Source organism: Mauremys mutica, chromosome 11 (assembly GCF_020497125.1).
Source record: "Mauremys mutica isolate MM-2020 ecotype Southern chromosome 11, ASM2049712v1, whole genome shotgun sequence".
NCBI classification, from domain to species: Eukaryota; Metazoa; Chordata; order Testudines; family Geoemydidae; genus Mauremys; species Mauremys mutica.
This window is the reverse complement of record NC_059082.1, coordinates 54,449,487-54,473,908: the sequence shown is the minus strand read 5'-3', so window position 1 is coordinate 54,473,908 and position 24,422 is coordinate 54,449,487. Positions and strand designations below refer to the sequence as shown.

Below are 24,422 nucleotides of genomic sequence, written 5' to 3'. Positions count from 1 at the left end.
GCTATCCCTGAGTCGGCCTCCGCCGTCCTGCCCCAGCAGGCCCAAGGGCCTGTCAGCCCCCTGCCTATGGGACAGGGTGGGTGTGCAAGGCTCCTCCAGGGGACACTCCTCTCCCCGTGCCACAGGGCTGCCAGAGAGGCTGCTCCATGTCCAGCCCCTGGCGCCCCCCGTGGGGCAGCTCATCTCAGCTTATCCAGTGCCTGGATCCCGCTGGTGCCTTCACTCCGGTCCCTTGCACGTGTGCCTCTGGGCGTTGGGGGGGTGGGCAGAGGAAGAGACCACCCCAGACCTATAGATGGGGACAGTGAGGCAATGCCCCTCCCTGCCCCTCCACCACACCAGGTGTGGGGCTGGCCTGGAGGGAATTCCCCGTCCCTTTCGCATAGATTGAGGGCCGCAGGAGCCAGAAGCCAGGATGGTGGGGCTGACTGGGGAGCCAGGCAGAGAGGCTCCTGGGGTCCCGATGTGCTGCTTGCCTTTGGAAGCACCATGAGCTGGGCTGCAGCTGGGGGCTCTGGGTTACCCCTTGTGCCCGCTTGCTGAGCTCTGCCTGAGGCAGCCCCGGCAGCTGGCAGGGAGTCTGGGCAGGGCTTTGAGAATGTGAGGTGAGTGGCCATGCCGTAACCATGGCCTGTCCCCAGCCTCCCCGGGGCACACAGCATCTTCTGTGCCCACCCACACGCCCTTTTCAAAGTCTCCTGGGCACCCACCACAGTCCCTCTTAGCCCCCGACGTGACAGCTTCTGAAAATCTGGCCTAAACCATGGCTCACAATGCCCCAGGTGTGCTATGGCCCCGTGCCCAGCCCCAATCACACTGCGACCCTGTACCCAGACCTGGCCCCAACAGCTGCACTGCAGCCCCATGCTCAGCCACGCCATGGCCCCATGCCTAGACCCAGCCACAGCAATGCAGCACCCCTGTGCCCAGCACCAATCCCAGTTGTGCCACACCATGATTCCAACTCCAGTCCTGTGCTCCATGTGCACCCTCCTGAGAGCCCTGCGTTGGAGACTGCGGCTAGGATGCCATGGGCTGCGCCCCTCAGTGGGGCGGTCCTGGCCAGTACATGCCTGAGAACCACTCAGGGGGAAAGTTCTGGTGACGGGGGTAGGAAGGGCTGAGAGTGTCGTGGGGAGAGGGCTGCTGGGCATCAGCATGGGCCTTCTGCACATTGCAAACCACGGCCTGGCTGTCTAAAAGCTCCCTGCAGGCAGCCCGGGAGGCTGCTGCTCAGGGAGGGAGGCGAGGAGCAAGTACCTTATCACTACTTCACTGGGAGACGCTTAGACCTCCCTGCACTAGTGCACTGAGAATAGCAGTGTCGCTGCGGGCCCATGGGCAGTGGCAAGAGGGACTTGTCATCCAAAGTACAAACCCACCGCAACCCCCTGGCTACGTGCCACTATCTGCTGCCTGCAGTACTGTGGCTCCCCTACTATTTTTAGCACACTAGCCTGGTGAGATCTAGCGGGAGTACAGCTCCTTGGGCTGGGAGCCATCCCCCAGCTGCAAGTGGTGATGGAGCCTTCAGGTCCTGCTCGGGGGAGAGAAAGGCGGCTGGTGGAGATCAGGGGCTCTGCACACAGGACCAGCATCACTTCTCCCTCTCCCTGTTCCCATGCAGCTTCTTCAACTGCAGCAGAGTGGCTGTGATGTCCTAAATCAGCCACTTCTGGTCAGTTGGCATCATCCTTCCTGGGGGGTCCCCGAGCCCTCCGCAGAGCTTGATCATGCTGATTTTCATACTCGGGAACTTTAATATGGCCTCCAGCTCTTGCCTTTGGACACAGAAATGGGTACACCCCGAGATGTGCCAGGGCCCAGTCTGGGCACCTTAGTACAGATCTGAGGAGCCCCCTACACAACGGGGGCAGCCTGTTACAGGCCCTACATTTGAAATGCACCACATCTGGGGTGGGGCGTGGTCCCTGTGGCAGGGGTAGAGGGTATTGATGAAGGGGGGAATTCTCAGTGTTGGGGGCTCAGGCATTTCCAGATGTGGAAGCACAAAGGTCAGCTCCAGGATGCTCAGGATCGACTGGTGCCAAGAACAGTCCCACAGGGCATGGGCACAAATAGCAGAGGTTGGCTCCATAGTCCCCACAGCATTTGTAGCCCAAGAAGGAGGCAAAGCGACAGTGACGTCATGGGACCATAATGAAGGCTTATCAGCTGCTGCTGGGATCTGGCTGGAACTAATCATGTTTGCTGAGCAGGCAAATGGGCTAGATGGCTGCTATTCCGGCAGGATGGTTGCCAGCGTGAATGTTTGGAGAAGACAACAGTAAGTGCTCCCACAGGGCGGGGGCCACCCTGCGAAGGGTACAGAGAATGGAGGCCATGAACAGTGCCGCAGGCCTTTGTGACTGGGCGACAGAGGACGGCTTCCTCTGCTCTCCTCAGCTATGTACCTTATAGGATCTTGTTTTCTGCACGCTGTACCAGTCCAGCAGCCTGCTATCTGCAGAGGGCAGTGGTCATAATATTGGAAGGCAGGTGCAGCCTGGCTTGGAGGAGACACCCCAGCAGGGCTCTCTCTCCTGGGGACTTGACATTGGTTCTTTCTTGCTTTGTTATTTTCTCCGTAACCCCCTAGAGATACAAGGCTGAGATGGTTGGACCACTCTGCTGCCCTCTATGGGAGAAAGGGGAAAAGCCATCTCTGGCAGGCTCATTTACATAGTAGCATTTCACCCCAGTGCATTTCTGTACAGAGTTTCATGCTTGAGTGTTCAGAGTTTGGTGCGTTCTGGTATTAGATGATGTGTGTAAACATATCTGGTGGGGGGAAGAAGTCTGAAAGGAACAACCTGCAGAAAGAAGGTCACCACAAGCTAAGAGTCAGCGGAGTCTGGTTGGGTAATGCAACCAAGTACACCAGTAAGAGAAGGACTAGAAGGGGGACATTTTTATAAGAAATAGGATTCTGCTGTATGGGGATCTCTCAGCCAGAAATTTTGGCCTGTGTGTGGAATAGAGTTTTGTGGCTGGACTGCTGGAAGATGATGAGGACCCTGTTCTGGAATGGTGGTTGCTGCCTCAGCCGTGTGGACTCTGGGGTCTAGGCTGGGGATGCAGAGTAGATTCTGTAAGACTGGACCAAGCAGCTGCAGTTCAATATAGCTACTGGTCTAGAGGGGCTGCGCTGACATAGTGAGGCGTACAAAGTTTCCATTCTGGTGCCCACTCAAGCTCTGCTGAGCCTGTTTGGATTGGTGGAAGGGGGTGTCTGCCTGAGAGCAGGGCTGGCTCTAGGCATCAGCAAACCAAGCATGTGCTTGGGGCAGCACATTTTCAAGGGCGGCATTCTGGCCATCTTTTTTTTTTTTTGTGTGCTTCTGGTGGCAAAAGCCTAGAGCTGGCCCTGGCAGCAGCAGCATGTCGTGCGCAGGGGGAGCCCTGGTGCCATTGCGGTTTGTGCCGCGGGGGAGCAGCGCTGCACCTTGTGGCTGGGCCGGGCAGGCTCCTAGCGGGGGACACTCAGGCTGAGGGCCACCCCACGGGGCACATGGAGCCCCCTGCAGGTGCCGCAGGGCAGCCGCCCTCCAGTGCCACAGTCGGGGCTGGGCAAAGTGGCCCGAGCCGCCCAGGGACTGCGGCAGGACGGCCAGAAGCAGCAGCGGGGCCATAGAGGGTGGGGCACTGCCATGTGGGGCCTGCGTCCCACTCTCCGGGGCTCCACTCCCTCTGGGGCTACCCTGCCCTCGCTCTTCAGCCCCCTGCCAGGGCACTCCTCTGGCTCTTCCCTCCCGGGTTCTGGCCCATCCTGGAGGCGGGACCCCTGGCTGGAGGGACCCTGGGCTGAGGCACGGCCTGGGAGCCTCGCTGCTTACCCCGAGCCTGCCAGCACCGGACCGGCTGGAGGTGAGGGGGGAGTGGGCGGAGTCAGCACTGGTGGTGGGGAGCCCAGGGCTGGGGCAGCAAGGGGTTTGGGGGGGGGGAAGAGGGAGCCCAGGACTGGGCAGCAGGGGGTGCGGGTGTGGGGGGGAAAGCCCATCGCTGGGGTGGCAGGAGGTACAGGTGGGGGCGGGGAAGAGAGCCCAGGGCTGGGGCAGAAGGAGGTTGGAGGGGTGAGAGCCCAGGGCTGGGGTGGGGGGCAGTCAAAATTTTTTTCCTTGAGGGCGGCAAAAAACCTAGGGCTGGCCCTGCCTGAGAGTGTGGGCCCCCAGCAAGCAGGGCAACGTGAGGACTGGGATCAAGGAGGCTGCATAGCCCTCTCACTTCCTGGATGTGCTCATTTTCCTTGCAGTGCCACGTAACAATGATCCAGGGGGCTCCTGTTTGTGCAGGAAGTACCTGGAAAGGGAGATTGTTTAGCTCCCTGAAGCTAAGAGTGGGAGTTTGCCTCAGTGGGGGATGGGGCCTCAAGCCAAGCCTTGTATTTGTTTAGAAAGGGTCCTCTAGATTGATAATTAGATTCAAACCTCACTGCTGCTATTGACACATGGCAGAGGGGAATATCCCTTAATTAGAGGGGCAGCTTGGATTGTAATTAGGTTGCCAGAAACTTTCCATTATAAAAGATTCTTGTGATTTTGTATTTTCTGAGATACTCACTAATGCCGCCGTTGTTAGCAGCAGGGCCTTTGAAATTCAGCAGTGAGAAGCTCTGGGGCCAGAGAATTGCCTTTTCTTTGTCCGGGGAACTTCTGTTCAGATGTGGCAGAGATGTAATCCTTTGAAAAGGGCCCTTTCCCTGCTGGTTGGTTGCTTTGTCAGCAATGGTTTTGTAGCTTGTCAAAAGAATGGAACATGATGATGTGAATCTAAAGCCAGGCTCCTGGTGCCCCAGCAGCAGCGCATGCTGCACTGGGAATGCCAGAACCAGACAGCCTCTCTGGGAGGTGAGAAGAGGATGCCAGGCTGGGCACCCCCAATCCAGCACATGGCACCAGTCGACCACATAGAGGAAGGAGCTCTCTCCCCCGCCTCAGGATAACAACCTTCTTTTGCTGCTAACATAGTTAGGTCTGTGGTTCAAGCTGTGCTTAAGGGTCCTGCCTAGCGCTGTTCCTATGGAATAGCTCTCTGCATGGGATGAGAGTGGTGAGTGATCGCTCAAGCTCCCATGTCACGATCTCTGCTTTGCACTAGCTTGTGGGTTCGTCTCTCCCTTGGTTTGTACAGCACCTAGCACAATAGGGCCCTAAGCTCAGCTGCAAGCATGCCTGCGGCAGAGCCAAAATTGCCTTAGTCATGATGAATGTGCAAGAATTGGCACCAAAGTTCACGCACAGACATGCTGGGAGGCAGGAGGGTGAGCAGGGACAGCTCAACAGGCAGCCAGACCAAAAACCACCATTCAGTTCTTTGTTAACTCTTTCCTGGAGGAACCAGACCCCTGATTCTTGCCTTTTTGGGGCTGGCGATAAAGGGGAAGCGAAGAGCAGATAGGAGCACCTCTCTGTGGGGCCATTCCAGCCTGGGCCCCTGGTGCTGCAGCATCTCTGAGGGCAGGTGCAAATCACCCCACCACCCTAAGGGCAGACTGCATGCCCTGGAGTTGAGTCCCGGGGACTGGTCCCTGCCTCCCTCTGGGAGGGCATATTTGGAACTAACACAACCCCTGCCTCAGCAAAGGTGGGGGGACCCTGCGCACATGCCTAACCCCCTGGGAAGCATAGTGGTCCCTTGCTCTGGAGTGGGGAGCGAGGCCATTCCACCTCATTACAGGCACACAGTAACCAACAGTCTATGGGGGAGCCCTGGCCCTTTATCCTACAGCTTTTGGGCGGGAGCAGACAGCAGTCCCAGCATCTCTTGGCCTAGAATGAGTCTGCAGTCACCCCAGGTGTGGGATGGCAACAAGGGGTAGGGGGACCTGGGCCCATCCTACTCCCCCAAATTCCAGCCCAGGGCACTAGCAATGGCAAGTGGTCCCACCACTGGATCAGCAGGGAAACCACTGAAACACGCTACCTCACTTCCCGGCAGCTCAACCAGCTCAAGGTCTGGTTCCCCTTGGCTACATCCTACCCTACTTAGTTGCTGGTGCTCTGATGAGCTGGGGGCTCTGTCTCATCACCTCGCAGTCAGGCGGCAGCCACTTCAGCCCCTCCTCAGGATCTTGTCTCCTCAAAAAGCAGGGTGCTGCTCCGGGATCTTGTAGAGGGCAGCTCAGCTCCCTGGAAGAGATGTCTGCTCCCTCCAGTGGTTCAGCCCTAACTGAGCTCCAGGGCTCTCCTTTTATACTTCCTGTCCTGCCCTGGTACTTCTGGCGAGGGAGGTGGGCTAGATTTGGCTCTGCCCACTAGGGGAGAGTGTAGTGGCCCCTTGCTCTCCAGTTTGGTGCTCAGTGTGAGTGGATCCTTGCAATAGGGTTGTGTGTGTGTTGTCGTGTGAGGTCACAGCTGTGTGCAGGCTGCTCCCCTGGGCATGGGTCCTGGGGTGAGCGCTCCCTGCTCCGGTGTGGGGGATGATTGGGCTCATCAGTGACAGACGGGAAGTTAGCCAGGGAGGGGGCCTGCTCCCATGAAATCATTGCTAACACCACTATGTGGGCCTCTCGGGCTGTTTACAACCCACCAGCTGTTGGAGGCAGCTCAGCGATTCCCTCAGCTGCTGCACTTCCTGGCCTGTGCTCCCCGCTGAGGGGCTGACCCCCCGCTACTCTCCGGGGTATGAACCACTGCCCACTCAGGATAGCACCCTGCCCTGGGGTGGAGCGCAAAAGAGCGGGGTCGCTGCAGAGTCAGGCCCCAGTGGCTGCGGGGGCTCAGCACAGGCAGGGAGGGCACTGCACAGACTGGGTATGGCCCTCGTCTGGCCAGAGGCCTCAGGTCAGTCCCAATCAGCATTTAATGGGGCCGCGACCTGCCAGCCTCACAGCCACTTCCCAAGCCCTGGGTCTGTCTGGGGTTCTGAGGGTTTATCCTGGCACTCAACGCCGCAAGGCCAGCCTGCGTGTTAACTGTACCCATGTGTTTGTGTCCGAGGAGACGTTTCCGTCCCACGAGTGCAGCTGGATTCCACGGAGCCACCTCAACTGTACCGGCGTTTAGCCTCGACGCCCTTGTGCAGCGCGCTGCCATGGCTCAGCCTGGGAGCAGAGACCCATCCGGCACTGTGGGCCCTCCCCACCTCTCGGGGTGCCCAGAGCCTGGCTCACCCACAGGGCGGGTGGGAAAGTCGAATGACACCAACGAGCAAGAAAGAGAGAAGAAAAGCAGAGTCAGCCCCAGGAGGCCTCACTCCATAAGGCTGGTGCCTGCAGCCTCAGCCCCTGCTCCCTAGACTCTCCAGCTCTGTGTGTCTGTCTGGCTGCTGGCTTTGGCTGGCTTCACCAGGCTAGTGCCACCCCTGCAGGCAGCAGTTCCTGTGGGTAGCGGCTGCAGGGAGTTTGCCTTGCAGGAAGCAGAGACCATGTGTGCTCCCAGGCCGTCCTACAGCCCTGTCCTCCCCTGGCCTGGTGAGGGCTGTGCCCCTGGGATCACAGGGCGCAGGCTGGCCATGGGGCTGCAGAACCTTTCAGCCAGGCCCCACTGTCACCAAAGGAGCTATGCTGGCCAGCACCTGGTCCCACCCGGCTTGTCAAGCTGCTCGCTGGAGGCTGCCCCATGCTGGGAACATCCCCTACCAGTGGAGGAAGGGACAGGGCACCTGGGGTCAGCTCCTGGCTCTGCACAAGCTCCGTGAGTGACCTGGGCAAGTCCCTGCATCGCTCTGGGCCTCAGCTGCCATCTGCACAACGGGGATATTGGTCCAGCCATGGCACGGGGGCCTCCTGAGTCCGGGTTGTCTGCCATGCTGCTTCTTAGAAGAGGCTGGGGGGGGGGGGGGCTGCCCGCTGTGCTCCCCAGTCAGGGCAGCTCATTAAGGCCTGTGCGTCCCTAGGCTGGGCTGTAGCGAGGGAGCATGCTGCTGGAGGAGGCCGAGTCCCCCAGGAATTCAGCCCACTCTGGAGCTGTGCTGTGCCCTGCCAGCAGAGGGCGGTGGTGTTCCCCAGCAGAGGGTTTGCAACACAAGACTAGGCCGAGGCCAGATAACAAAGCTGCTGTGTTCTCCAGCTGGGTGTTTACTAAATAAAATTATGAGGCTTTTATCTGTGATTTACAATAGCCACTCTCACCAATAAATCAATTACACTGGGGGCTGAGCTTTCCCAGTAAATCACTTACTAAACCATTAGTCCTGGGTTTCCGATCACACCAGCTTGTGTGGGCGCAAGCTGGGCAGGCTAGCGAAATATTTCAGCGGCTAATTAGCCTTGGTGCATTTGGGAGTGAAATGATTCTTGCGCAGAGAACTGATGTATGAGTTCCTTGCTCTTATCTGGAATGTTTCAGAGCCAGTGTCTCGGGCAGTGGGAATGTGATGGCAAAGGGTGAGAGTCGCTCGCAGCCGGGGAGCCGAGATCTGACTCTGGGCCTAGCCTGGCACTTCCACCGCGGCCCCCATGCCCAGGGATTCATCTGGTTAAACTGGGAGTGTCTAGAAAGTCTGGAAAGGCTGCAGGATGCTCCCTGCCACTCTGGAGTGAGCGCAGTCACATCAATGGAGCTGCCCTGGTGTAGGGAGAGATGAATGGAGCCCTGTGTCTGTAGCTCTGCTGTGATAAGTGGGCCTACCCATGTATTCAAATGGTGACGGGCAAAAGGGAGACGGGCTGAATTAGTCTAAACCAAAAGGCCTCATGATAATTCAAGAGCTGTATTATGATCATGCCTGGGAAACGAGACGTGCGGGGCCAGAAATCAATGGAGCAAAATTGGTGTGTCAGTAATTAGGCCTAATGAGTGAACATAACCCTGAGGGGATGGGCTGTTCCGCCGGCCGTGCCTTCTTACCAAGAGGTTTTGGGAGGGAAAGCTGGCAGTGATGACACTGGAAGACAGGAGGGGAAGGAGCAAACTTCACCATCACGGCAGCCATCTCCTGGGGGACGGCCTGTTTTGCAACCCTGCTGTAAGCTGACAGCAATGCCCTAAACAGTTTGCCACTGGTAGCCATTTGCCAGCCCTCAGGGTGACTGATCAGGCTGTGGGCATGGCCCGTGTTTTCCCGCACTAAGGCTGCACGTGAAAGCCAATAGCAGTGCCCAAAGCTGCATCTTCTCTCTGCTGTTCTTCTCTCTCCCCAGTGCGTGTCTTGTTTTGTCTTCTAGGAAACAGAACTGGACTTTAACAGCAACGACAACTCCAGTGGGCTCAGCGAACTCCCTTTCCCCAAAAATACCAACGAAAAGACCGCCAGACAAGGGATTCTCTCTTTGAAAGACACTTGCCAGCTAAGGATGTTGCTGAAATTAAAGCCTTTCTTCATACTTTACATTTCAGACCCTTTTACTGGTTTTCCATCTGTATTTTTAATAAAAGGTTCAAAGGCTGTTTAATGGCGTGTTTGCACCCTGGCAAAGGTCTCTGTATGCCAAACCCCAAACCTTGTTTAACACTGTTAATGTTGGACAGTGACTGGGTTGTGTTAGCACCTGTGGGCCCCTTACTCCATCTAAACGAACACAACAGATCACACAGGCGGCTGGGCTGTCTCGAGTCCTGCAGCTGATTTGAGAGGCTGTTTCTAACGGGGAGGCCCCCATCTAGGGCATGTCCCTTGCCCGGTGTGGCCAGTATTTGCACAGGGCTTGTTTGATGAGCATTATGTTCTTCAGAAGATGCCTACTCCAGGAGTCAAAATAGCATGAAATTTAATTTTACGCCTGTTTGACAAACCTTGATTTCGCCTCCAATCAGCAGCGGAGATAAGAGCCCTCTGCACAAGTGTGCAGGGCGGTTTGGCAGCTGTGACTGCAGATTTAATAGGTGAATCTACAGGAACAACACTTGAAAATCCCCTGGGAAGTCAACCATTAAGGTGAGCCCTATCTTCCGTCCCACTGGCTCCCTTGCTGCAGTGTTCTCTGGTTGCTGGGCGCTAAAGCAAACCAAAGCTCTGTTTACCGAGTCTACTATTACAATACAGCTACCAAATATTTGCCAGCCGTCAGTCCAGCTCCACTATAAATACTTCAGCCCCAGGTGGAGGGATGGCCAGGGGAGAGAGAGAGCCTGGGATGCTACGCATGGCACGGCTGCAGCAGCGAGGTAAGTGCTGAGGCTCCAGCGAGGAGGGTGCAGTACAGTGGCTTGGTGCTGATGACACCCAGCGGCTGGGGACTGGGTAGGAGGCACCTGGCTTGTTAAGGCACCAGGATGGCATTACAGTCGCTTGCGCCCCAAAGCTGGCCTCATTTCACCTCAGGCTGACCGCTTGGGGGGGCGAGAAGTATCCTTCCCCATGCATAGCTGCAAGCAGGGCCGGTTTTATGACCTGCAGGGCCCAACTGGAATCCTCGGCGGTGGTCCGGGGCTTCGGTGGCACTTTGGCGGTGGGGGGTCTGCTCCGGTTCTTCTGCAGCACCAAAGGACCCCTCGCCACCAAAATATCACCAAAGACCCCTGGAACGGACCCCCTGCTGCCAAAATGCCGCCAAAGACCACCAGAGCGGGGCCCCCTTAGGTGCGGGCACGGAGCCCTCTTCGGCACGGGGCCCGATTCCGGGGAATTGGGGGAATCGGCGTAAAGCCGGCCCTGGCTGCAAGAGAAGCTGTGGAGTTGGAGTCTTCTTTCTAACCACTCCCTATTTAGCACCTGGGTCCCCTTTCTCCCCAGCAGCTGAGCGCTGCCAGGGACAGCCGGGGTCAGAGACTGGCACCCAGGGTGCATTGAACGGGCCAAGGAGAAAAGGGACATTCTGCCTGGGCATGCTCAGCCCCCGGTGCTCCCCAGCCTTTGGCCTCGCTGCATTCCCAGTGCTGGTGCAGAACACGTGTGGGTCCTGCCGATGAGAGATCCCAGCTGGATGGGGGAGGTGTCTGGGGACAGCAAGGCTGGGCTGTCTGCGGTCAGTTGGAGGTGGGTGAGAAGGGGCTGGTGTGAATGAGCCCTGCTTTCCCGGGCTGGCTGGACTTTCCCGCTGCATGATCCCCTCGTGAAAACGCCGTTGGGCCAGGACACGGGTGGGGGCGGCTGCTGGGTGACAGCACTGGTGGGGCAGGATCCGGCCCTCATTTGCCGTAGGTCAGAGCTACCCCCTGCTATCAGTGGAGTGTGCTGGTGTGCAGGAGCTGGAGCTCAGGTTCAGGCCCATTCTGCATCTGTCTGTAGCATCCACCATCCAGGAGCTGAACTCACCCCCACAGTGGGGCATCCCCAGCATCTCCTCCCTCAGTACACCCATGGGTCCCTGTTCTCCCGGGGCAGCACCATTCAGTGCAGGGGTGAGCCCTGGGCTGACTCCAGCCAGCTGGCTCCCAGCAGGGTGCAGTAGTGTGGAGCAGCCTGCCCAGCTCCCAGCCAGAGCCACCCAGCTCCTGCTCCATGTGGGCAGCTTGGGACACTACTCTAGCCCCTGCTAAATCCTCTCTCATCACCCACCTGCACGCTGCATGGGATGGTCCTGCCAGTGTGCCGGCCAGGCCCGGCCCTTGGATTCATGGGGACAAGGGGTGAGGCTGCCCACTTGGCAGCGGGCTGTGTGTGTGTCAGTCACACTTTGCCCTTCTTTGGCATCTTCCATCCACAGAGCACAATGTGCCTCGCACGCTACTGCAGTGTCACCCCTGCTTTACACATGGGGAAACTGAGGCACAGAGCAGGGACGTGACTTGCCCAAGACCACGTGGCAAGGCACTAGCAAAACTGGGAATCGATCCTAGGATTCCTGATTCCCAGTTCTCTGCTCTAGCCACTAGACCTGGCTCTCTACCCATCAATTCCTCTCCTAGGGCCTTGCTGTTTGTTGTGGCCCTCCTACCTTTCTTTGTATTGGGAGTGCTGTACTGGTAAGAGATGGGGAGCTGAAGCTACCTAGGCACAGGGCAAGTGATTTGTCCTCAGTTTCTCCTCCAAGGACATAGAAATGTTGCCTGTTTCCCAGGGCACTGCTGAGGTGCTGGGACTGTTTGCCAAGCGCTGTAAGATCTTCTCCAGAAAGGGCAAAGAGTTGTTAGCATCTTTGCCTGATGATGGGAATGCCTCCCCACACTGAATGGGCATGGAGCGCCCTGAAGGCAGTGAGCCAATGGGGGCTGCTCTGCAGGGGACAGGCTGCAGGAAGCTTGTGCTGGGTGCAGGGAGCCCACTTCTGCGGCTGTCTTTGCATTCCAGCCTGCAGGGGACGGGGAGCTGCAGCTATGCCGAATCTAGGCATGGAGGGGCACGCAGCAGCTACTGGGGCTGGACCAGGCCCAGTGGAGCTCCCCAGCCCCCAGTCTGTGAGCTTAGACACAGGACTGTGGCGCATACGTCTTGCCCTGCCGCTGGGTGGGATGCCACCAGCCCCCACTGCTTGGTTTGCTCAGGGAGGTGAGTGCAAGGAATGAGGGAATGCTGGCGGGTCTCTCTGGTGTTCTGGGGGGTGGCTCCCACTTGCATAACACCTGCTACGGGGCCCTGCCCACCTGCATTACTGGCCTCTTGCCTGTCCTGCCCCACCCTGGGGTGGGGCTTCAGTGCCTTCCCTGAGCTGTGCATGTTCTACCCCCAGCGGTGTTCAGGCTGCAGGGAAGGGCAGCCGCCCCTGAGCTCCAGCATCTGAGGGTGGGGGCTCGGGGTGCAGCTATAAAGCAGCTGGGGATGGGTGCTCTCTACACCGGTGAAGGAAGCCAGGCACTGGTAAATGCCATGCCCCATGCATGTGGCTGGGGAGGTGCAGGGCCAGGCTGTGACTGTCAGCAAGGGCTGGGCCTGTGGGGAGGAGCGGAGGGGGGCCATGCCCTGGGACCAGCAGCATGCCTGGAGGACTAGCTGGGCAGCACAAGCAGCGCCCCCAGTGGGGGGTGCCCAGCAGGAGACACCTGTGCCCCAGTGGCTGAGTCAGCACTTGCAGGTCCCCAGCTGTATCTCCCCGGCCGGGTGGCTAGTTCTGGGGCAGTGGCAGCGGAGCTGTAGCGCAGACAGGGCGTGGTGGGGGTGTATATGCTGCAGTACGAATGCCTGTTGTGTGCCCACACCCTTCCAGAGCTTCTGTTTGCTAGCGTAGGGCCTGGAGATACAGCCCCAGCCAGTGCAGCCAGCGGGCGGGCTGAGGGAGAGGGAGTGTCTATAGGGCAGATGGATCCCTAGCTTCCCTAGGAGAGCTGCTGGGGAGGGGAGCGCATGGCTGGAGTGAAGCACCCAGCTGTGCGGGGAAGTCACCAGCACGGTGCGCCAGGGATCGCAGGGGGGAGTACGCTGTGTACAGCTCCTTACACCTGCCACAGACCAGCGCTTCCTCAGTACCCACCGCCGGCCATGCACCTGCCTTCCGATCAGCAGCTCGTGTCCCAGAGGGACAGGGAGGTTCCTAGTGGTGCCACTGGAATTGGAAGGCCCTATAGACATGACTCTAAATCAGGGTTTCTCAAACAGGGGTCACCGCTTGCGTAGGGAAAGCCTGACAGGCTGGGCCAGTTTGTTTACCTGCCCCTTCTGCAGGTCCAGCTGATTGTGGCTCTCACTGGCCGCGGTTTGCTGCTCCGGGCCAATGGAAGCTGCTAGAAGCAGCGTGGGCCGAGGGACTTACTGGCTGCCGCTTCCAGCAGCCCCCATTGGCCCGGAGCAGCGAACCGCGGCCAGTGGGAGCCGCGATCGGCCGGCCCTGCGGATGGGGCAGGTAAACACACCGGCCTGGCCCGCCAGGGGCTTTCCCGACACAAGCTGTGACCCCTGTTTGAGAAGCCCTGCTCTAACTGCCTACAGACCATGCAGTCTCCTCCCAGGGCTGGGATGGTCAGTTATGTACTTTCGGATGCTTGGAGAGTGGCCCTTCCCGGTGCGGCTCTCTGGGGCTGTATCGGGGAAGTGGGAGGGTCACAGCCCTGTGCCTTTCTCCCCTGGCAGCTCAGCAGCCACTCCAACCCCACCCTGGCTCAGGCAGGCAGTGTAAAGCCATCAAATGGGCATCAGCACTGGGAGGAGCCAGAGCCAGAGCAGCTTCGGCTTGAGCCCCAGCGGGGCCAAACCCAGCCCCTGGGTCTGAGAATCCCGCCCCCCGGGTCGGCTAGCTCTGGGGATTTGAGATCCCAGTGCTTTGGCTATGGGATGTGGGTTGGGCCGTGCTCAGGTCTAAGCAGGCGCTCCAGCTGCACATGGGCAATCGGTGCTTCCCTCCCAGTGCTCTCCCGGGGCTGGTCCAGCCCATGCTGTGCCTGGGCCTTAATGGTACAAGAGCTGAATGCCCTCCCCACCCCACCCTACCCCCTCAGCACACCTAGGTGAGGCGTGGGGTGACCACGATGGCAGGGCAAGCAGACACAGAGGGGAGATGCTGATCTGTTACCCTGGGTTCTCTCCAGTTACTCCCAATTGACACAGGGCGACCGAGATCCAAAGCAGGGGCTGATCCCTGGCCTGGGTCATAGGAGGGAGACTCTGCCTCCTGCTCCTGCCAGACCCTGCTGACAACGAATGCCCCAAGCTGCTGGGTGGAAAATGTGCCCAGCTGCACACCAGGTACTCTCCCTGCCCCCGGCTGGCTGGCCTTGTGCTTCTCAGGCCCGGCAGATGTTAGGGGGGTTGTTTGTTTGCTTAAGCAGCATAAATCCCATCTCCAGTTGTGCAATAAAGCTGTTATCCTGGATCTGACCTGCTCCGCACATGGCAACAGCCTGTGGGCTCTAGTAACACCCGCACTGCTGCCCCCAGAGCTGCTTCCAGCAGGCAGGGGCCCTGCTATGGGTGTCGGTCACGGAGTCGGGGTCACCACGATCCCATACTGCAAAGCAACCGCCTTTGAGCTGTAGAGAACAGGCACTAGCCCCAGACCGCAGCGCACCTCAGCCACCGTGCCTGGCCGGCTGCGCGCAAAGGCAGGGGCGCAGAACAAGACTGCGGGGGGAGGTGCATGAATACAGAGCTGCTTGAGCCATTCCCACCGTAACTGACAGACAGGCAGGCAGCCCCCAGGCACATGGAGAACCAAGTGCAGGATCCTCCACCTCTCAGCACCGCAGTTCAGAGGGGAGGCACTGACATTGCGCAGGAGGAAAGCACCTACACGGCTGGGGTGGGGAGTTAACACACAATGGGGAGCAGAAGTATCACTGCATCAGCCTTAGCCCTCCATCGGGTCCCATCTGCACAGCCCTAACCATGCGTTTTTCCTTGTGTCCTCCAGCGTGACTGCACGGCCCAGCAGCACCTGTCCGTACACAGCGAGGCAAGATGGCTGCAGGAGTGATCAGGAACCTGGCAGAGTTCAGGCTGCCCACTTCCTTTCAACACTCATTCCTCCACCCCACCCCTCCCCAGGACATGGACTTCCAAGACCTGTCAGAGGAGGAGGAGGAGGAGGAGGAGGACTACGATGTGGAAGAGGACAGCCCTCCTTGTCACAGTCCTGGCACAGAGGGGCAGAAAGTCACAGCTGGTTGCAGCCAGAGTGACACAGAAATGACCCTGCAGCTCCTGAAGTTCTCCGAGCTGATCAGCTGTGACATCCAGAGATACTTTGGAAGGAAGGCCAAGGATGAGGACCCCGACTCCTGCAACATCTACGAGGACTGCTTCTCTCCCCGCCGGCTGGGGCGGGAGCGGTACTACGCAGACCTGATGCGACTTGCCCAGAGTGGCGAGCTGGACGATGAGGATGCCCAGGGCCCTGTGCCACCCCCGGGGCAGCTCGACCAGCAGGTCTGGAGGTCCATCTGTAACAAGGACGGGGCGCAGAAGCTGGGGCCATTAGCAGAGCTCTTTGAATACGGCTTGCGCCGCTTTCTCAAGAGGAGGGCGGCTGATGGCAGGAAGCTGCGGCTGGAGAAGAAGTATGCCCACATCATGCCCATGCACAAGAGGAAGCTGCCACAGTCCTTCTGGAAGGAACCATCACCCAGCCCCCTGTGCATCCTCAACACAAACCCGCCTGACTTCAGCGACCTCCTGGCCAACTGGACCTCAGAGCCCGGGCAGGAGCTGCCCAGCGCCGGCAGGGAGCTGGCCGGGGAGCTGGCCAGGCCGGCCATGGAAACCGATCAGTTCAGTGTGCTGTGAGGCAGAGGAACTGGGAACCCAGCCAGTCCCTGTGCTGGACAGACGCTCCATGCCCATAAGGTGCTGCTGAGGATTGGCTCTGGATGGGAGCACCATGCCCACCCGCAGTTCTGACTCCAGACTGAACCAAGCCCCCACACCGACACCTGGCCTATGCACCATGGGCCATAGCCTGCTCTCACCCCTTAAACCAGGCAGGCTCTGAGTCCCTCCCAGCTGCAGCACCAGCCTTTGTGCCCATCCTGTAAAACCATCCACGTCTGTGTATCCCGCAAGGATGTTGGGCAGTGTCAGGCTGCAGCTGCTGCCATCTGATAGTTGCATCCCCACCATGTGCCACCCTGGTTAATGATAAAGCTCACTCCCTTTTTATGAGACAGGGCTCTGATGCCATGGGTGGGGGTTGGGAGACACGTCACCTGGGATTTACCAGCAACCTAGACCCGGGCTGTGGCAATGGGGGTGTTTGATTTTATTTTCCTCAGATTGCAATGGCACTGGCTAGGGCAAATAAACGCTTCTTTTGAGTGCGTGTGTATCAGCAATGCCCTCTGATCCCACACACGAGGGGCCACGGCGCTGAGACAGAGGCCGGCCCCAAGGGCAGCTCACAGACTGGGCCAAATCCTAGTGCCACTTATTTCAGGCTTGGGTCCGGCTCCTTGTGCACTGTGGGCTGGAGGCCGGTGGGATGGGGTGTGCGTCCCTGCCCCGTCGGACACACTGTACTCCGGCAGTGCTGAGCGCTCACTGCGCTGGCAGTCAGGGGAGAGGGGCCTGCAGGCGCTCAGTACTGCTGAGGAGAATCAGGCCTGAGGGTCTCACCGTGGACACCCAAACCACCCCCATTTCCCTTCCAGGGCAGGTGAACAGAGGGGACGAGGAGGCAGACACTCCAGTGTGGTTGTGGGGGGAGGCTCTCACTCCCCATTCGACTCCAGGGAGGGCCAGCTTCTCTGGCTCTGGGTGCCCACAAGCATCCTCTACAGTGGCTCTATGCAGGTGAAGCAGCTAAAGGGGGCGTGGCTGAAGAAAGTAGGTGTGGCCTGGACTCCCCAATGCTGAGCCTCAACTGTGTTTTCAGCCCCTCCTTTCCAGCCAGTGTAAGTTAGAGCAGCCTATAGGCTGCTCTAAAATGGGGCAGGGAGTGCAGAGGAAAGCCTTATGCCACCTTTGCCTGCTCCCTGAGGCTGGCAGCACCATCTCCCCCGCTGGGCACTGTAAGCAGTTCTCAGCAATGAGACAAACCTTCTGTCTACAAGAAACAGCCCAGGGAACACACCCCCATGGGGCCTCTCAGGCAGTGGCCTCTCCCAGAGCACACCGATGGGGAATGTCACATGTGTTGCTGGCCCCAGGAGGTTGTGTGTGCCTCCCTCCCAAAAAGACTCGCCCAGCACCCATGCAGCCAGATCCTGCTCTCCTGGAATGGGGGTGGGGGCTTTTAAATCTCTCCCAAGCAGCTCCCACCCTTCCAGTCATCCCCCCTGCTGTTAGCAAACACCTCTTGTTTTGAGGGGCAGCGTGTGATGGGGGTACTCTACTCACTGTAGGATGGTGCCTCCTCCTGGCCATTCTGGGGATTAGCTCCAGGAGGCCAATGCCCCTTATGGCATGCAGCTGCAGAGTCTCTGTCTCTCTCACTCCAGGAGCTTCTACTGCCACTTCATGACTCAGCCCTGGGCCAGGTCACTCAGTGTTCCCCCCTCTGGGGTACAGTCCTTCAGCCTCTATCACTCCCAGTGCAACCCAGGCAGCCTTCCAGTTCACTACCCACCCCCCACACTGCCCCTGCCCCTGCCCCTGAGGTGGGCAGGGGAACTTGGGCCAGCCCAGTACTCCAGGTCCCAGCCCAGGGACCCTACAACACACAGCCAAAGTCTGCTGAGTCCCCAGCCTTGCTACTTCCCACCGACTCTCTTCTTCCCCCTGCTTTCTTCAGGGTACATGCCCCCAAGGGTGGAGGGGGGGTGACAACTTTCCCTGGGTTCCTATCATCCCACTCTGCTATGCAGACAGTAACCTCAAACATTCTCCCAGCAACCTTTGCTACTGCTGCTGCCAGCCTCCTGGGTTTATACTAGCCCAGGCCACCTCTGCTCAGGTGAACTTCCTCTTAATTAGGGCTTTCTCCACCCTTAATTGCCCCAGTTTGCAGCCTAACTGGCTGATTTGCCGACCTGGCTTGCCTCAGCCCCTCCCAGCCAGGGGCGGCTCTAGACATTTTGCTATCCCAAGCACGGCGGCATGCTGCGGGGGGCGCTCTGCCGGTCGCCGGTCCTGCGGTTCTGGTGGACCTCCCGCAGGCGTGCCTGCGGAGGGTCCGCTGGTCCCGCGGCTCCACCGAAGCCGCAGGACCAGCGGACCCTCCGCAGGTACGCCTGCGGGAGGTCCACCGGAGCACTGCCTGCCGCCCTCCCAGCGACCGGCAGAGCGCCCCCCGCGGCATGCCGCCCCAAGCACGCACTTGGTGTGCTGGGGCCTGGAGCCGCCCCTGTTCCCAGCCAGTGTGGGGAGGACACCCCAGCACAGGGCATCAGATGGGGAACTAACCTCCAGTCTAGCAGGTCACTTCTCTGTCAGCTTTGGGGCCAGTAGTCCTCTGTGGATGACAGAAGGGTCTGAAAGCAGGATCCTAAGGGGCTCCTGGCTGCAGCCTCATCTCCAGGGAGGGTGTGACTGCCTCCCGGCACACAGCGCTTCCCCACCAGAGAGCACAGAGAGGGGCACGTATCATCATCCACAGGCCGCTGTGAGTCCTCAGGGCAGGAATAGGGCTGCTTTATGCCCATAGCAAGGAGCAGTGCAGAGGCCCAGCGCCCAAGGACTGCTGTGAGCAACCATCACTCCCTGCTCCAAGGGTCTGGCCCTTACAGCAGGAACCGTGGCTTGGCTGCTGGTTGGCACAGTAGGGTGCCACACCTCCCACCCACCCATGCCAGGGGAAGGGGAGCAGGAAGACACGTTTCCAATGATGAATAAATGTGAAAAAACTGAAGCTTGCTCCTGGGCACTTTGGGATTTGAAAATACAAGCAAACTCCACCCAGTAAAGGACTGGCGGAGACCCTGGGGGGGGTTCACCTTCCTCTGCAGCGGGGGGGCCTGGGGGTTTAAACTAGTGTAAATGGTGGATTCTTTGTAACTTGAAGTCTTTAAACCATGATTTGAGGAGTTCAGTAACTCGGACGGAGGTTAGGGGTCTATTACAGGAGTGGCTGGGTGAGGTTCTGAGGCCTGCGATGTGCAGGAGGTCAGATGAGATGATCCTGATGGTCCCTTCTGACCTTCAAGTCTCTGAGCCCCAGCTGGCTCTGCTCAGAACAGGGCCAATCCCTGAGTCCTGGAAGTCAGCTGTTCTGTACCAAACACCACAGGGGGGCTGGGACAGGAAGGTGCTAGAACCTTCTCTCTCTTGTGCCCATGGGCAGGCAGGGGAGAGGGGTGGGTCATTGCCATAGTCCCTCCCCTTGCACATGGTGCACCCTGTCCAAGGCTGGAGAGCCGATACTGTGGCATCACCTTCCAGAAGCCCCCGGAGTCTCATGCTGAGCCTGCAGGAGCTCCTACAGGGCTCCAGCCACAGCACTCCCTTCAGGGAGCAGGCAGAGTCCAGGGTATGAAATGAGCATTCATTGTTGATGGAGCAGGCAGAGTACTTGCCATGTCCCGGCCTTGCAGTACACACACACCCAGCTTCAGTACCTGTCTGAGGCTTGGCTGCAGGTCACTGCCTGGGTGTAGTTGTCCCTGGAGTTTCCATCCAGATCTGCCCTGGCCTAGTCCCCTCCCCAGGAAGCTGATCCTACCCCTCCATGTCCCAGGTGGAGTTAATAAGCCAGGCTCATCAGCCAACGTTCAGCTACTGAGTATAGGGCTGAGTCGACTGCAGGGCCCAGTCCCATTGGGTGTCTGCCTGAGTTTGCAGATAGCCTGAACCAACAGCTGTGAGAGGGATAATTTTTCCATTCATATCAATGGGTCATAGCGATGATCTTTTAATGTCAGTGGTGATCCTTCAGATGGCCCCACTGCTAACTTCACTGCCCAAGTACATAAGGAAGGAGAGGGGGCATCAGACTATGAAGAACTATGCACCTGCTCTGAGTGGTTGCTACTATTAGTGCCACGAGTGGGTGAGCCTGGAAGTTATGACTTGTATTTTCCCCAATCAAGGAGGCGACATCTGAGCCCCCCAAAGATGAGCCAAGCCCACGGCGCCCTGCAGAGCTCACACGATCGATTCTGATCGTCTCTGGAGAGTGCTGTCTCGCGCTGGTGGCTTGAGCTGAGCTGGTGAATTGTTGAAGATCCCCGCCCCCGCCCCGCATCCAGCTGCTGTTGAATGGCTCATCAGGCAAAGGATCTTGGATCATCATTGGTTAGATGAGAGGGAGCTACCAGCCTGCACTGGTTCTCTATAGAGCAGAGCCGGCTCTTTATCAATGGAGTTGCTGGCTGGTGTGTGGGCATTTGAGCACTGATCAATAGCAGCCAGCTTTTAGTTTAGTGTCTGAGTCCATTTAGCAGTTGGAAGAGTTGTAGGGTGGTTAGCAGCAGTACTAATACCAGCTCTGAAGTACTGTAAGGGCTGTCTGGGGGGAAGCTATTCCAGACGAAGGTAGGGTGTGAAGTTAAAGCCCAATATCTACTGTGGAGGACAAGCGCCAAGCAGGAGGTGGTGTGAAATAGCCATTCCAGACCATTCCCTGTGTACACAAACCCTTATGAACACAGCTTGGTGAAGAATAGATTTTCCAATTCTGTGGCAATTTCGAGACATTAGCAAATAATTGTTTCGGGTCAGACTGAGTCAGAAACATTTTCATTGTGTGCTGAACGAAATGGTGCATTTGCTTTTGACCGTGTTTGAAGGGCTTTGACATTTCTGAAAACAAAAGGAAAGGAAATTTGGAAATAAAAAATTGTTTTTAAAAAAAAACAAAAACAAAAAAATCCAAAACTTTTGTTTGTTTCCTAGATGAAGAGTTTGGTGAACCTGGCCAGAAGGAGAGCCCTGGGGAGCTCAAAAGCTTCTCTCTCTCACCGCCAGAGGTTGGTCCAAGAAAAGATATTACCTCCCCCACCTTGTCTCACAAATTGGGGAAGCGTTTCGGTGTCACCCACTCTGCATTTTTTGCTCCCAAAAAGCTTCAGCTGAAAAACAGAGCTCGGTTCTAGTTACAAACATGAAGCCAGAGACATGCCCAGCCCAGAGCCGGCTCCTGTGACCATACCACAGAGTCAGCAGAGCGCCACGGCTTGCTACCTTGCACGGTCAGAAATGCAGAAGACTGGGGAGCCCCAGGGGTCACTGCTTCAGGGAAGGGCCTGCGGTTTGTGGAGGGCAGCTGGAGCTGGGTGCATGCACAGAGGCAGGCTGAATGAAGGCACAAAGAGACAGTGGGAGGAGCAGGGGCACAAGTGGCCGTGAGGAGTGCAGGTGGGGTTGGAGGGAGATCAAGGAGGGCTGTGATGCGGTGGGGGAGCACTGTGGACTGGACACCGTCCAAGTCAGGAAGGCATTGGAGGGGTTGGGTAGAGGTAAGGTGGCCAGCTGGCTGCAGGGAAGCGGGCACTCATTCTGTGCAGGGGTTCTTGGGTTGTGTTCACCAGGCCTGACCCTCTCTCTTTGGAAAGGACAAGCCAGGCCGTCCAGGTTGTTCCCTCAGTCCCCCTCCTCCCACACATACTGGCCCCTGCGAGAGGCCCCATGTGTTTATCTCTGGGCTCTCTGCCTTACTCCCTCCTCTGATAAGAAACTGCCAAGGGCCGTGGGCATCACTCCACTCCTGAGTGTCAGTGCCAGGGCCAGCCCTGCCCTGCAGGTCAGCCCGGGGGTGGGTGATTCCTGCCACATGCCCCGCTGGGGTTAATGGGGGAGCATAGAGCAGAGGGGGTAGGGGCTCCTGGAAGGAATGTCTGGGACACCCCCCCAGGGGCAGTGATTGGGAAGAACAACAAACAAAGTCATTTGTCTTCTTCTGAGCAAACCTCTTATCTGCCAGGAACACCCCCTATCTCCCTCCTCCACAGCGAGTCAATAGCTCCTGCCAGACTAGGTAAACCATCCCTCCGTGCAGGGGAGGGCAGCTGAGATCCAGCAGCCCTGCCCCCGCCCACCCGCCAGCATGGCTACACCCTTCACTGTGGGGAAGAGCGTGCTTTGGCTCACCCACCCTGAGCCACCCACAAACCTGCAGGCCAGGCTGCCAGCAACCAGCGAGAGAGCTCGCCTGGCATTGGCTCCGGCCTGTGGTGATGGAGTGACCTGGGCATAACCAGGGGAATGTGTAATGAGCAGGGATGTGACCCTAGTAGAAACCCCTCCCCCATTGCCTGCCATAGGTCACAGTGGGGACAGGAGGCAAGGGTAGGACCCCGATCCCCCACCCCCAGCAGATCCCAGCCTCCCTAGGCTGTGGCTTCACTGCTGAAAGGGGTGTGTTTACACTGACTAAGCAGCCTCATTCACACTGTGAGTGCAGACGTGGTGCAGGTGGGTCTTACTGCCATGTGGCTAGTCCTGGTGCATGTTAGTGTCCCTTCCTGGAGTCACCTGGACAAGCTACAGCCCGGTAAACATGCCAAGGCTGCACTAGGACTTGGGGTGGAGGGAGCTGCCTTAGGGTTGTCGGGCATCTGCTTTTCAACCGAAAAGGGACCCTGGCGGTTCTAGTCAGCACTGCTGACCAGGCCACTGAAAGTCCGGTTGGCTGCAAAGCAGGGCTAAGGCAGGCTCCCTGCCTGCCCTGGCTCTGTGCAGCTCCTGGAAGCGGCCAGCATGTCCCTGTGGCCCCTAGGCACAGGAGCGGCCACAGGGGCTCCGTGTGCTAAGCGCTGGCTCCGCAGCTCCCATTGGTCGGGAACCGCAACCAATGGGAGCTGCCAGGGCGATGCCTGCGGGTGAAGGCAGCATGCAGAGCCCCCTGGTCCCTGAGCCTAGGAGCCAGACATGCCAGCTGCTTCCAGGAGCTGCCTGTGGTAAGCGCCACCCAGAGCCCGCACCCTGAACCTCCTCCCACACCACAACCCCAGCCCTGAGTCCCCTCCCCCACCCAAACTTCCTCCTGGAGCATGTCCGCCTCCAGCCCCTGTGTGTAGGAGCAGCCAGGGGGCTCTGCACACTGCCCCTGCCCCAAGCACTGCCCCCTCTGCTCCCATTGGGCAGGAACCACAGCCAATGGGAGCTGCCGGGGCAGTGCCTGCGAATGGGGGAGTGCACTGAGCTGCCTGGTTGCGCCTCTGTGTACTTCCAGGAGCTGCTTGAGGTAAGCGCCGCCCCAAGCAGGGGCGGCTCTACGAATTCCGCCGCCCCAAGCAGGGCGGCGCGCCGCGCTGCTCGCGCTGCCGGGCGCCAGTCCCGCGCCTCCGCGGGACCTCCCGCAGACGTGCCGCTGGTCCCGCGCCTACGGTGGAGCTTCCGCAGTCGTGCCTGCGAGAGGTCCACACGAGCCGCGGGACCAGCGCACCCGCCGCAGTCATGCCTGCGGGAGGTCCGGTTGTCCCGTGGCTCCGTTGGACCTCCCGCAGGCATGACTGCGGAGGGTGCGCCGGACCCACCTGCCGCCCTCCCATTAAAATGCCGCCCCACGCGCGCGCTTGGCGCGCTGGGGTCTGGAGCTGGCCCTGGCCCAGAGCCTGCACCCTGACCCCCCCATGCCCCAATCCCCTGCCCTGACCCCCCTCCTGCCTTCTGAACCCCTTGGTCCCAGCCCAGAGCACCCTCCTGCATCCCCAACCCCTCATGCCCAGCCCCACCCCAGAGCCCTCACCCCCAGCCAGAGCCCTCACCCCCATGCCCAATTTCATGAGCATTCATGGCCTGCCGTACAATTTCCATACCCAGATGTGGCCCTCGGGCCAAAAAGTTTGCCCATCCCTGGTCTAGACAAACCCTCAGACACCTCAGAGGATGGATGAACTCAGGAGCACACACAGGCAGGCTTCCATTGCCATTTGTGCTGGGTTGGCGAACATCAGGCTCTGGGGGGGCTCCAGCAAAGCGTTTTCCATCTTCATTATCCGCTTGTGGAACTGAATGCCCCATTGGGTGCATTTTATAATGCAGGACACATGAAACTCCAGCCAGCATTAAGGGCACCTGCTGATTCCCTTACTCCTGGCGAGTAGAGCTCAGGCTCCAGCGAGTGCCAAGGATTTCATGGGAATACTGCCAGAAGATGGGTAGGAGTGAGTGAGTGAGTGAGTAATCATCAGCACATGCTGCAGCCCCTGATTTCTTTGCGGTCATAATTGAGATCTGGGTGCCAGGACTGCGCTTTCTCAGGCTAGGCTGACGTTGGGCCCGAGTGGTTCTGGAGCGGGAGGCCTCTCAGCACCTGCTCCCAGCAGCACAGGCAGAGTAGGGGTAGCACTGTCCTGTGCATGGCACTCAGTACAGCGGGAAATCTGCCCAGAACACCAGCCCCTAAGCTTCCAGTTCCAGGG

At 58.7% G+C, this 24,422-nt stretch overlaps 1 protein-coding gene across 2 annotated transcripts; it reads left to right on the top strand.

Moving 5' to 3' along the window:
• Positions 1–9,910: 9,910 nt before the first annotated feature.
• Positions 9,911–16,736, top strand: PERCC1 (proline and glutamate rich with coiled coil 1). 2 transcript variants are annotated; one of them, XM_044980711.1, is made up of 3 exons: positions 9,917–10,046; positions 14,280–14,436; positions 15,101–16,736. In XM_044980711.1, the coding sequence occupies exon 3, from the start codon at positions 15,148–15,150 to the stop codon at positions 15,970–15,972; it is 825 nt and encodes a 274-aa protein (XP_044836646.1). In that variant the 5' UTR covers positions 9,917–10,046; positions 14,280–14,436; positions 15,101–15,147; the 3' UTR covers positions 15,973–16,736. The 2 variants fall into 2 exon arrangements, with proteins under 2 accessions (XP_044836645.1, XP_044836646.1); XM_044980710.1 differs by lacking the exon at positions 14,280–14,436 and having other exon boundaries at positions 9,911–10,046; positions 15,101–16,735.
• The last annotated feature ends 7,686 nt before the right edge of the window (positions 16,737–24,422 follow it).